The sequence below is a fragment of the Cyprinus carpio genome, chromosome A11, assembly GCF_018340385.1.
Source record: "Cyprinus carpio isolate SPL01 chromosome A11, ASM1834038v1, whole genome shotgun sequence".
NCBI lineage: Eukaryota > Metazoa > Chordata > Actinopteri > Cypriniformes > Cyprinidae > Cyprinus > Cyprinus carpio.
The window spans coordinates 12,786,698-12,799,381 of NC_056582.1; the positions used below are offsets into that span (position 1 = coordinate 12,786,698).

The window sequence follows — 12,684 nt, forward strand, 5'->3', positions numbered from 1 at the left end:
TACCTGGGATTGATTCCCGTTAACTAAGTTTAATCAGTTTAGAGCTTTAGCATTAGGTTAAAACAATCAATATTATTAAAATCACTCACATTTGCTTGTGCTTCTCTTTGGTAGGTGAACAGATATAGTCATATTGCTTCAATTGGATATAACATTGGTTCCTTTAAAAGCCAACATGAAAACTTGCTTGACTCTGCATGTTGCTATTCTTATTGGACAATTTCGTTTTGCATTTTATTGCAAGGAAAACTTTTGGCTTGAGGAGTTTTTCTCATCTGAATTTACAAAACCTCTTATTTTTCATCCAACACAGTCTCATGACATTTCATGGCTATTTCGCATTTTAGCAAAATGATGACATGGGTGAAGTTTAATTTTTAGCCTTTTGTAGAGCTATTTGATCCCTTTTCTTCTAAATATTACTATTTCAGTTTCATTAATTTTTATTTCAGGATTAGTTTTAGTTGGGTATGTTTTTATTAATTTCCATTAAGTAATTTTGTTCCTTCAACTTTGTTACTTGTTACTTCAACTTTATTATTATTATTACTAAATTATTTCAGTTAGTTGCTATGGCAACATTTCATTTTTTTTGTCTAATCTATATATATATATATATATATATATATATATATATATATATATTATATATATATATATATATATATCAACTTTATTTCAATTTGCAAAATGTTTTTAATAATTTTAGTTTGATAATAACCCTAGTTAGGAGTGCTGCTTAAAGCCTTTTTTATTATAAATTGTAAATTTCCTTTCAGATCACGTTGTGTGAATTTGTATGAAATTGTAACATTTTGCCACGAGGCTGGGTTGTTTTCATATACTGCCCATTTTCATGACCCAGTCAATTCCTGATGGACATAATAATAATAATAATAATAATAATAATAAGAAGAAGAATTTAAGTTTTAAAAAAATAAATAAATAAATGTCAACCATGTTTTTCTCATGGAAAATCCTGCTTCACTTAAAAATGTCACAATACGTCAGTAAAAAGGGTTGCGGTTGGCATTTCATGATGAATTTAAAGGCCTGGGGTGAGTGAGTGTACAAGTGGGTGGCAACGTGAAGGGATTCTGTCATAATGCCAAGTGGAGCAGTGTGCCACTTCCACGGAGGGAAACTGCTCTGGAGTGGAGTGGAGAACAGCTTCGCTCATAAAAAGGGAACGCATAAGTGCTCGGCTAAGCAGTCTTCAAACGAGAGTCTCTTCTTTACTATCAGGATATTCCAGTGCACCGTGCCTCTCGGGAGGAGCGGGTATTTGATCCGTTTGAAGTGCCCGGTGCTGGACTAAGGTTAAAAATGCTAAGAGACACCCAGCAATTCAGACTTTCCTTTATTATTCTATCAGGAACACTTATTTGTTTCTGACCTTTTCTTGTGGTGACTTACTTTAGGTACCCTGCTCATTACATTTCTTTCACTCTCACGCTCTCTCTCAGCTGTGGGTTTTCCTGCTATCTGTCTTCATGGTAGACAGTGACAGACTTTCCCTGGGCCTGGCCTTTTAGTTGATGTAGTCATACCTGCCCCCTCCCTCTCTAGCACCACCACCACCACCAACCATACGTCTAGGGAAGAGAAATGTAGAGGAAGACCTGCAAGCTGTGTGTTCTAACCACTGGGACACACACACACACACACAAACACACCTGCCCTCTGCCCCATGGGCTAGCAGTTGGAGTTGCTAACACAAATACACCCTATCCTTCCGTAGACTGCGTTCCTGTGCGTTCCCTGCGTTCCTCCAGACCTCTTTGTGTCCCGGGAACAGTTCTTCCTGATCAGGCAAATAAGTAAACAAAATGAAGTGTGTTTGCTTCAGAAACAGCTTATTTTTTGTTGTCTTGAATTTATAGGTTTAACTGCAAAAAAAAAAATTATATATATATATATATTAATAATAATAATAATAATATACTGTATATATATGTTTTTTGTTTTTTGTTATTTTATACAGTCAGGATGTACCCTTTTCTTGTAAAAGTATATTTGTTTCTGAACCTAACTCCTTACTGTTACATAGGCAGCTGTGTAACTGCCTATTACTGATTTGGAACACTCTAAAAGTAAAAATTCATTCCTCTCAGGAGACATGACTCAGTTAATTTCAGTAAAGTCTGACAATAGCTATTCGCTAAGCTAACAGAGAGACACTTTGATACTGTAAGTGTAAAAAATAAATAGTATAATATTTTTTAATATTTTAAAATATTTTTTATAGACACTTCTCAGTACTGAATAAAAATATCTTTAGTTGCATTTATAATAATAATTTTTCTCATCCAACATGTTGATTTTTTTTTCCACTGAGCTTTACTAAAGCAACTTTCTATTCTATTCTATTCTATTCTATTCTATTCTATTCTATTCTATTCTATTCTATTCTATTCTATTCTATTCTATTCTATTCTTTTATTTCCTTGAATGAGTTTTTAGCACCATACTTAACTGTTTAAGCTACAGTAGAATATTGATGTGCATTATGGTCCATAATGAGGTATATTGTAAGACACCATAATTAAAAACAGCCTTGTGTTGAAAGTGCACCTAAAATTCTCATTTTATAGACAGCTCACTAGGTTTTGAAACAGATCAAGTATGTACCTGTTCTCAGGTGGACTTCATGTTCCTCAATCAGATTTAGTGACAAACAGGGGCGGCACGCTCCTGGCGAAGTGTTGGTTTCTCTTCGGGACTGTTGTTTCTGTAGCCTGAGGGAGAAGACGTGAGATGTGCTGGCACAACTGTGGCTGTCTCCACTAATCATGTTGGCTCCTTCTTTGTTTTATTAATAAGAGCATTCCTGCAAGCTGATGCAAGGCACTAGAAACAGCCTTTGTGGGACTTATATAAATAGACCTGTATAAGGCTTAACATGATAAAGAGTTATTAATCTGGTAAGCTGCTGAAAAGAAGGGAAAAAAAATACTGAGAAGGATGTGTGTGTTTGCTAGTGTGTGCGTAACGTGCAGAAAAAGCTGTTCCACAGGTGCAAAGGAAGACAAAAAAAGTGAACAGCCCCACTGAAAAATGTGAAATGGTTCCGCATATGCCTCGAAAAGTTCCTATATAAAGAAGAGGACAGGAAAGATGGAGTAAATGAATGAGTCAGTGATAAAAAAGTGGGAAAGGATTGGCAGAATAAAGCGGTATTCCATTTTTATAAATATTGTCAAAGTTGTCATCTTGTATTAGGCCGGTTTTATTTTCCTTTTAGATCTGGGTAATGCTCTTTGTAGTTAAATGAAGCTCTGGTGTGTGCAGAAGAGCTGATGTTGCAAATTTAAACCAGTCTGTCGACATTGCCAAGTGAGTTACAGATTGAATTCTTGCATTATTTTAACCATTGCTCCTTGAACAGAACTCTTTAATGTGAAATTCTTTAACCGTTTTAATGTTTGCCATATTTTCTTTCACTAAGACCCAAACAAGAGGGGAAAAATGTGTAAAATTGAATTTCAGGTATCAGTGTCAATTATCCGTTATAGAGTGTTCAGTGTTTTAGAGGCCAGTAAGTGAGCTTTTATGTGAAGGATCTGAAATATACTCATTGTCAACTGAAATAATAAAGACCGATTTGATTAGCTGGTGTTGTATGGACCATCTGAACACGGCGCTGACCGTCTACCATCTTCACTCTTGTGTAGTGATCCAGGCTGGAAGTGCTGAATCCAGGGGGCATTAGTGGGACTTGTGTTTAGGAGTTGGACTGGAACGACCAGTCCAATCTGCAGTCTGGGGTTGCAGATGTGCTGATCTGGGATCAGCCGGCTGGATCTGACAGCCTCAATCCTCTTCAAAGCTCTCGGCACATCGACCAGAACATGAAAGACTGTAAAAGCTGGTATTCGGGTTTAGAGATACATTCACTTCCACTTCATGAATCTGTGCTTCAGCCACTGAGTCATTTACAGATTCGCTCTTTGATTATATTTTAATAATAAATTATATTTACTATTATAACTTTACTATTATAATAATATAATAGTAAACAATATTATATTATATTATATTATATTATATTATATTATAATGCTAATCCATATATTAAAAAAAGAGATAATTAAAATTATTATTTTTTGTTTGATTGTTGGTGAAATATCAAAATATCATAGTGTGACTCCCCCCAAAAAAGATATAGATAAAGATATTTAATGAATTAATAATGATTACTGATATTAATAATTATATATGTTACATATAATTTTGAAAAAAAAAAAAATATATATATATATATATATATATAAATATATATATATATATTTTTTTTTTTTTTTTAATAATTTTTTTATGTTAATTTAATGTGTAAAATATCATGTGGTGTGGCGCCCCAAAAATGTAAAAATATTTCATGAATTTTTAATTCTTGATATGTAATTTGGAAATTTATATTTAAAAACTTTTTGAAAAAATTATGATCTACATCTACAAAATTACATTGAAATGTTATTCATACACGTGTTTTTAATTTATTCATTCAAATTCATGTACATTTTTTTTTTTTGTTGATAATTCGGGATGAATAAAAAAAAAGGGAGCTGTGAAAAGACAATCTACCTTTCACCTCTGACCCTTTCGATGTACTGGAAGCTTTTAGTCCCCGCTGGGCTTACTATATTTTGAGAGGGTGTGAAGTGACAGCCCACCTGTATGAGATCTACCCATGAGACCTCGGCCCCTTGGCCTACCTGGCTCAGACAGCATCTTTTCAGCCCTGCTCTCTCTGAATCCTCTGTTCCCGTGCCAGCCACCGAACCTCACCCTGAGCGCAGGAACGGAACTGCAGCTGCCTGGGGGGTAGACGGAGAGAGAAAGAAGGGAAAGAAAAATCTTTGCTTCAGGGAGGATGAGATTTAGTCATGAATGAAATAAACTGTGGCTTGTTTCACCATCTCTCCATTTCCTGACCTTGTTTGTTTTTGCGTTACTTCCTTTTTAATACGCATAAGAGAAAAAAAAAATCACCAGAACTACAAAGCTTTCACTTTTTTACTGCTAATATGCACTTCTGGAGCCAAATCAGAATTCAGGGACGTGTTTATCCCTGTGTTGCTATCTTACCTTAGCAACTCTCAGCATCAGCAATATAAACAGCTTTTAACAGGCAGTCACAGAAGTTCCCATGATCCCTTGTTGCAGCCTCAGTACTTGCAGAAACAGGATAGAGAATGAATCACCACCCCCTCCACCCTTTCTTGTAAGTGCCAAATAAAATCTGCTGATATTAGAACATAAATGCATTGCATTACCATGTTGCGAAGACACTGCTCCTGGAATTTTTACTTTATCTGTTGCAAGCTGATTTTTTTTCTTTTTCTGTGTGTTTTTGTCCCCGAAGCAAAGGCAAGTTTGGTCCCATTTCCCTTCCTTCCCAATTAAAAGGCAAACCTTGCCCTCCCCCAAATGCATATCTCTTCGATCTGACGAAGAATGCCCACCCTTTCTGTATCCCTCACATCGCCTTAGAAAAAAAATGCATCTTCCTCAGTTCTCACAGGTCAGAGTTCAGCTAGAGGGGCTTCGGGGGCTGAACAAGATGCGGCAAGCCTCAACATTGGCAGCTTAGATGAGCTTGCCAAAAACAATTACAAAACGCTGCAAACTTTTGTCTCACAGTCGTAATCAAAGGTTCCCTGTGCAGATTTATTGGGCTGCTTTATTTACGACCTTCCATTATAGCGGCAATATACACCCATTACGGGATATGACAAGGCTTCATGCTTGCTTACACCCCAGGCTGGTTAATATGACAGTGATGCACTCACTCAGCAGCTGCTCATTCCTTCGAGCTTTCCCATGCAGCTTCAGTGGTGAAGGCAACAAGTTTTAGGCATCTCGAACAATTTGAGACTCTCGCATATGATCAAAAAGAAGGTGAAGAGTTTTTGGGGTGTCCCCTACATGTCACATCCGAGATGGTCTGGGTGGATGTAAATTAACCGCACATGGTTTACAGTTCCTTGTGGGTCCACAGAGAATAAAACTACCCACATCTTTGGTTTGTGTCCCCCATGAAACAAGACATGCCTGCATCCTCTTCAGTTAATGCGAGTTTCACTTGACTGCCTCAGTTGACAGCTTTGGATGAAGTGTATAACTCCTCAACCAGGTGCATTTAAGTGATTCCTGCTGTGAACTTATCGGAGCCATAAAAGCACCCTTGAGTTTCCAAAACGTCCTGACATAGATCTTGGTGTAAAAGCAGGTAAAGAGTCTTCTCTATCTCTGTCATAGCGGTCTTCAGCTGTTGTTGTGGCGAGCTTTACTGCACGGCACGTACTACATGTGTAGATAATACCATTCCCACAATGCAATCACAGTCTGCTCCATGTTTTTGATCTTTGTTTTTAAATGAATATCTTATGGCTTTCGTAAGCATGTCAGTGACAAATAAGAGGGCAAGGTTAAATAAAGGAAGCAAAAAGTACAAAAAAATCACACACTGTGAGTTAGAAATGTACTCTGTGTGTTCCTGTTGGTATTATATATTTATGAAAAACATTTATAATATTTTCAACAAAAGTTTAAATTAAGTTCATTTCATGTGGTATAACCAGAAATAGTTTAATATTTTTTTATATGATTTCCAAAGTTAAACACACACTCACAAACACACACGCACACACACACACACACACACACACACACACACACACACACACACACACACACACACACACACACACACCAATTATTTTAATTAAACAAATCATTAATTTAATAAATATCTTTTTAAAGGATGTATCATATGATATTATACAGTCTGAACTACCCTTGCCAAACAATTTAATATATCACTACTTAATTTTCTTTTCAGGAATCTCATTCTTAAATTGTTTTTTTTTCTTTTTTATTCGTAAAAATATTAATGTATTAGTTATTTTAATTCAGACATAGAATAGGTGTATTCAAGTCATTTTATGTGAGAATTGCATACTTAATGTATTTTTAAATAAAAATGACAACAAAATTGACATTCTTTTAACGGAGGAGGACTCATTTGAAGGCTTATTTCTTTCTTCTTAGACTCTCTTCACCTCTTAAAGCGGTAAATGCATTCCTGTTCTGTTGGAAGTTGCTTGTGTTTTTGTACTGCTGATAATAAGGTGCAGGAAACGTTGGTGTTTCTTTTGAGCACAGGTTTTCTAATTGAAAGGGCTTTTTTGTCACTCTGGTGGATGCATCAACACTTTCTGTCAAAGACAAATGTCCTTCGATCAGAGCTGATGCACTGTATTGTAACCTTTAGTAAAGGGAAAAGCACGCCACTCTTTCACGGCACAATGCCATTTTGGTTTGACACAAGTATCTCTTCAGGCAGACCTTCGTTGTGCCTTCCTCCGCATTTGTGTCCTTGACTGCCATTGGCTGTTCAAAAGCTCAGGTGGTTCTTTAGGTATATCCAAATGGATGTATGGCGCACTGCTTGTTTACTATGTTCTTATCAAGGTTAGCAGCTGTGTCACTGTATTTCTACAGGAGCTGATTGTGAATCTGTGCTGTTGGTTAGTGTGTATGTATATTTGCTTTTGTGATAAAATGCATTGCCTACATAGATTGTAACATTCTTCCTAAGACTTCAAACAATGCTTGATGGTCACTCAATATTGTTTTTTTGTTTTTTTTTTACCCCCCTACCAAGGTGCCACGTGATGATGGTAGAATCAGCAACTGAGACCATTCGAACAACACCCTCCAATCAAAATGGAGTCAGCAGCCTAAGCAGCCAATCAGACGGTGGCGGAAGAGAGGGCGGGTCCAACGGTGACACCAATGGGGAGATCAGCCCGGTGGATTTACTGCATCTTCAACAGCAGCAGGTGTGTGTGTGTATGTGTGTGTGTAAAGAGACCCTAAGTTCTCTACCCTGACTTTAAGGAAGTGTGTTTAGCTGTTAGTTGTTGCTTGTGCAATTCCCATGTCTTGCACAACCTATAAACAACCAACTATATGAAGCAAACATGCACCACATTGGTTTCAACATCTCACAGAGTTTATTTTTGTGGTGTATAGTATTACAGCTTGTCATTTTTCAGTCATTCAATGGGAACACTATAAAAATGAAAGGGACAGTTCACCCCAACACAGAAGTAAAAAATTACTTGTTTGAATTATGTTGTTCCAAACCTCGATGACTTTTGTTCTTGTGTAGAACACAAAAGGTGATTTATATATATATATATATATATATTCTATATATATATTCCATTTCTAAATGGTACACTTTACAACAAATTTTCTGAAGTCATATGATAGCTTTATGTGAGAAACAGTATACAAGTCTGAAAACTTGACCGAATCATTCTTTTGAGTCTGATCTTTTCAGTGAATCGGTTAATACAATTCCCAAATTAATATGCTCAGTCACACACATTCAATTTCGACTAAGTAAATTATTATCCATTTGTAGTAGCCTGTGTCTCAATCAAAGCTATTATATAGCTTCAGAAGACTTGAAATATAGGGTACTGTCATTGCATACAAAAGAGCAAAAAACACAGTCTTTTGTGTTTAGCGGAAGAAAGTATGTTGTACAGGTTTGGAATGACATGAGACTGACCCAGTGATTTCATTTTTGGGTGAACTTATCTTTTAACCAAATCTAGTCCTCACGTTTCATATTTCGGTGTGGTTTTCCAGAACTGCACTTGGCGATTTCATTCGGTCCTAACTCTAGTTCCTGTAGATGATGCAGACTTCACTGAATTCCTCACACTTTAGATCCAGTCCCAGCAGCAGTCTCAGCCTAGACTGAGTCACAATAATCCTCTAAGCGACTGTTTTATGCAGTGACACGTCAGCGTGCAGAGGCTTGTGCTGTTTTTGCTCTTTGGCCTATGCGTCAGTGTCTTCCATATCCAGTTTGTCAGTTGGAATTTCCTCACTTCCCGGACTTTCTTGGCTGAAATTCTCTTTTTCTGTTCACACTCTTCCCTAAATGCATTACAGATGCAGAGGGTAACAGGACACCTCGACCTTGTTATCAATGACACAGACTGGACTGCACGCCTGTTAACAGGTCCTAGTATGTAACATTGATTAACTATTACTAAAAGAATGTGGAACCTCTCCCAGCTAATGTGTGTAAATATGAATGCGTTAGATAACGATGTTCTCTAATTGTTGTCTTCAATAACCCTCTGGTGCTGGTGTCCGTAATAATCTATTTTATTAAATCATATTTGTATATTGTTATATAATAAAATATTATAAATAATAATATAATATATAGTCATATATAATATACAGTAAAATATTATAAAGTACAATATTGTATTTTATATATTATTAAATTTTTATATTATATTTGAAATTAAATAATATTTATAATTATTTATATTTTATACAATTATTAATTCAGACATCAAAGGGTTAAATAACTCCACACAATCTGTCATTAAAAAAAAAGGGAAAAAAAATCTTTATAGATGTTATAAATCTTAATTAAAAAAGGTTAAGGGCTTATATTATGTGTTATAACACTGTACACTGTACTCAGTGTAGATGAAAATGAGAAATGTAAATTTTGCCCATCTACCCTTAAGTGCCTCCTACAGATCTTGTGATTCCTGGAGTTTCATAAGCATATAAAAATAGTGCCTCAGCAATCTGACCTCTGGAGTTGCTCACAAATGACCAAAAGTAACCAATGAAGTGAGTTGTTTGGAGAAAGGAGAGCACGTGAGCAGAACAGGAAGAGAGAAGGGAAGAACTTGTAAAATAACGATTACTTTGCATAGTTTTTTTCTGCCACTTGAAATTGTAGTGAAGGTAATGAATGTCAATGTCTGCACTTCTTGGCTGCATCCTCTGTGAGTATGTGTGTGCAGACTCCCGCTGAGCGTCCATGGCTTCACCACACACAAGAAAGCCTTTCTTCTCAGCTCTGCAGTCTGGTGTTGGTGCACCTGTATATGGTCATGTGAGCCAAAGCCTTTAATTAGAGATAGAAATGCCCAGTTCCTTCTGTTCTAAACCGTTTCCAATGTCAAATATACGGCCGCCGTGGCCTCAATGCCACACTCTGTCTCTTTCCTTCCTCTCTTTATTATCCTTTTCCACTTTTTCTCTTGCATGCCCATACTTTTGGTCTTTGGTGGCTTCTTGTAAAAGTAATGTCCAAAACATTTTACATCACGGTTTTCGTAATTCATATGTCTACTAGAAGCTGACAGTGTAACTATAACTCTATATGATAATTATGCCGTAGTTTGCTGGTTTTTCTTTGAGGTCAGAAAAAGCTTTTGTCTGGTTGTAAACTGCAGTTTAGCTGTATTTATTTAAGAGACTCTTAGTCATAGTGACCTCATAATTGCAACTTTATTTCTTGTAATTTGCAACTATATCTCTTTATTTCACGTAACTGTGACGTAAAAATTTTTTTTCACAAAGTTACAATTGCTATTTTATATCTTACAATTATGACTTAAGTCACATTTATGAGAAATTAACTTACATTGTGAGATGTTATTTAAAAAATTAGACTTTACATTATATTTGTTTTAGCAGGATTTTTGGCATGTCTAAACAGAAGCATGTTAGTCCTTCTGTGAGCATTTTTGTTTTTCATGTGTTTTATCATTGTCATAAAATCTGACTAGGACAAGTTTCACTTGTTGTGCACATGCAAAATTTGCCACAAAGAGACCTTCAGTGGTATAAATGCTGTAGCCACTTTCCTTAAGGATATTTTATGTGGTTACTTGCCTATAAATGCGTGTGTACATGCCCCTGCCAGCATTTATGTGTAGGTGTATCTTATTTCTCCATGGCCGTATGGATTGAGGCTCCACAGACCTGCTCATCTTCCAGTAGCAGTTTTATACATTTACTTTGGTGTTATTTGAGTCGCTCTACAGACAAATGTTCATCTGAGAATGTCCCCAGGCGGTCTATTTGATCTCCTGTCACTGTTTAATATGGCAAATTTACTATTGCTTAAACGTTTTCTTTACTTTTCAGCCTCTATAGTCACTTTATTCAAAATCAGCATCCAAATGCAATGAATAGGCTTTGTGACTTGGTATTTAGACTGAATGAAAATTATGACTTTTTTTGTCCACGGGGATGTCGTAAATGTTTTTCTCTTTTCTTCACTCCTCCTCTTTTTTTCTTCTTCAAACGAGATAAAAGTTTTGTGCTTTATTCCATCTCAGATGGCCATTGTTCATAAGAATCTGATGAATTAATTAGTTCATCATCAAGTTCCCTCATTTGATTATAAATGTATGGAGAGTTTGGCCTTGAAGCCAAATTACTTTAATGACGAAGGCTCTGAAAATGGCATAGCAAGCAGTAAAGTGTTATCATGGCAGAGCCTCCTAAAAAGTCGTATAGTAAGTTTTAATGTCTTGCTCCGGTATCCTCATCTTATACAGCATTTTTTTTTTAAATGGAGCGGGTCACTATGAAGTTCTGCAGAGATGGAGAAAAGGATTGAAAGAGATTATGGGTTGTTTCAGGAAGCCTTTCAGAAACCCCTTTCATGGAAATATTGAGTGGATTCTTTGACATATTGATAGATGTCAAGCTTTAAGTGAAGGCATACTCTTTGTTGTCATCATACAGGTACCTTGAGGTACTTCACAAGGTTGTTGCATTCGTTTCAAAATATATTACTTAAATGCATAGTAATAGAGAAGCAGATAGACAAGTGTAATTAAAGTTGTATATCTATTTTATAATATTAAAGGGGTCGGTATGTGAAATATAATTAGCCTTGATCTTTTGTCATATAAGTGGCTTTTGTATTATTAAAACATGCTGCAAGTTTCATAGCTTAACATGTCCTCCTAACCTAATTATAAACAAAACGATTAATAAAGCTCCAAAAATGGTGAACATGAACTGTGCTTTGCAATACTTGTTTTATTTAAAATTGCATTAAAAACAACAACAACAACAAAAAACACTTAACCTAAGTTTTGCTGTTGATTCTGTTTATTGTCTAGTCTAGTCTCTTCCTCCAAATCTTTCACCTGGAAGCAGCATAGTGCAGTGATACTGGTTAAACACCCTGCCAAGAAGCGTTGGAGCAGAAAAACAGTCCCAGTTCCCTCTTTGCAGGCCCGCGTTGTCAGAGCACAAAGCACTCTCTCCCTGGGCCCCTCGGGAGCCTGGGAGAAATCACAGGCATCTACAGACGTCAAAGACTCAACAGTCTTTACCAAACAAACAGAAGCCCAGCAGAGTGATGGAGAATGCGAGCAGAGGGAGGGTGAGATGGCGAAGGGGCGAAAGAGAGCACCAGGATGGGGTTGAGTCAGAGGAACGGAGGCAGGCATCTCAGGAGAGGAGGGGATGGTGGGTACGGACTGATACAAGGTAGCCGAGACAGAGAGGGCAAGAGAAAAGAGTCGAGAGCGATGGGGGAAAGTGGGGCTGAAGTGGTTGGAGAGAGGGAACCGAGGGAGGGGGGAGATGGTGCAATGCTGAGATGTGTCAAGAAAGGGCGCCTGGGCCCCCCTGAGGAATGTTCCTTGTCTGCTTCACAACCCCAACACCAGCAAAGCACTTTGCTTTGTAGAAAAATAGGAAGACAGGAGAGGTAGAGGAAAAAAACAAGAGTGCACACTAGTGGAGTCCTTATAGAATTTCATCCTCTTATTGCACAAAGCCAGGAATCCAACCAAGGTTTTTCTGTTTTTCAATCCCTCG

The 12,684-nt window shown here is 36.8% G+C and overlaps 1 protein-coding gene across 4 annotated transcripts in view; it reads left to right on the forward strand.

Moving 5' to 3' along the window:
• The window catches only part of LOC109075752 (forkhead box protein P4-like), a 121,859-nt gene that overhangs the window by 31,016 nt on the left and 78,159 nt on the right, over nt 1–12,684 (forward strand). For all 4 annotated transcript variants that reach the window (XM_042766280.1, XM_042766279.1, XM_042766282.1 and 1 more), the window contains one exon: nt 7,670–7,847. In XM_042766280.1, coding sequence (XP_042622214.1) covers nt 7,670–7,847 — 178 coding nt within the window. The remainder of the gene's footprint in view (nt 1–7,669; nt 7,848–12,684) is intronic.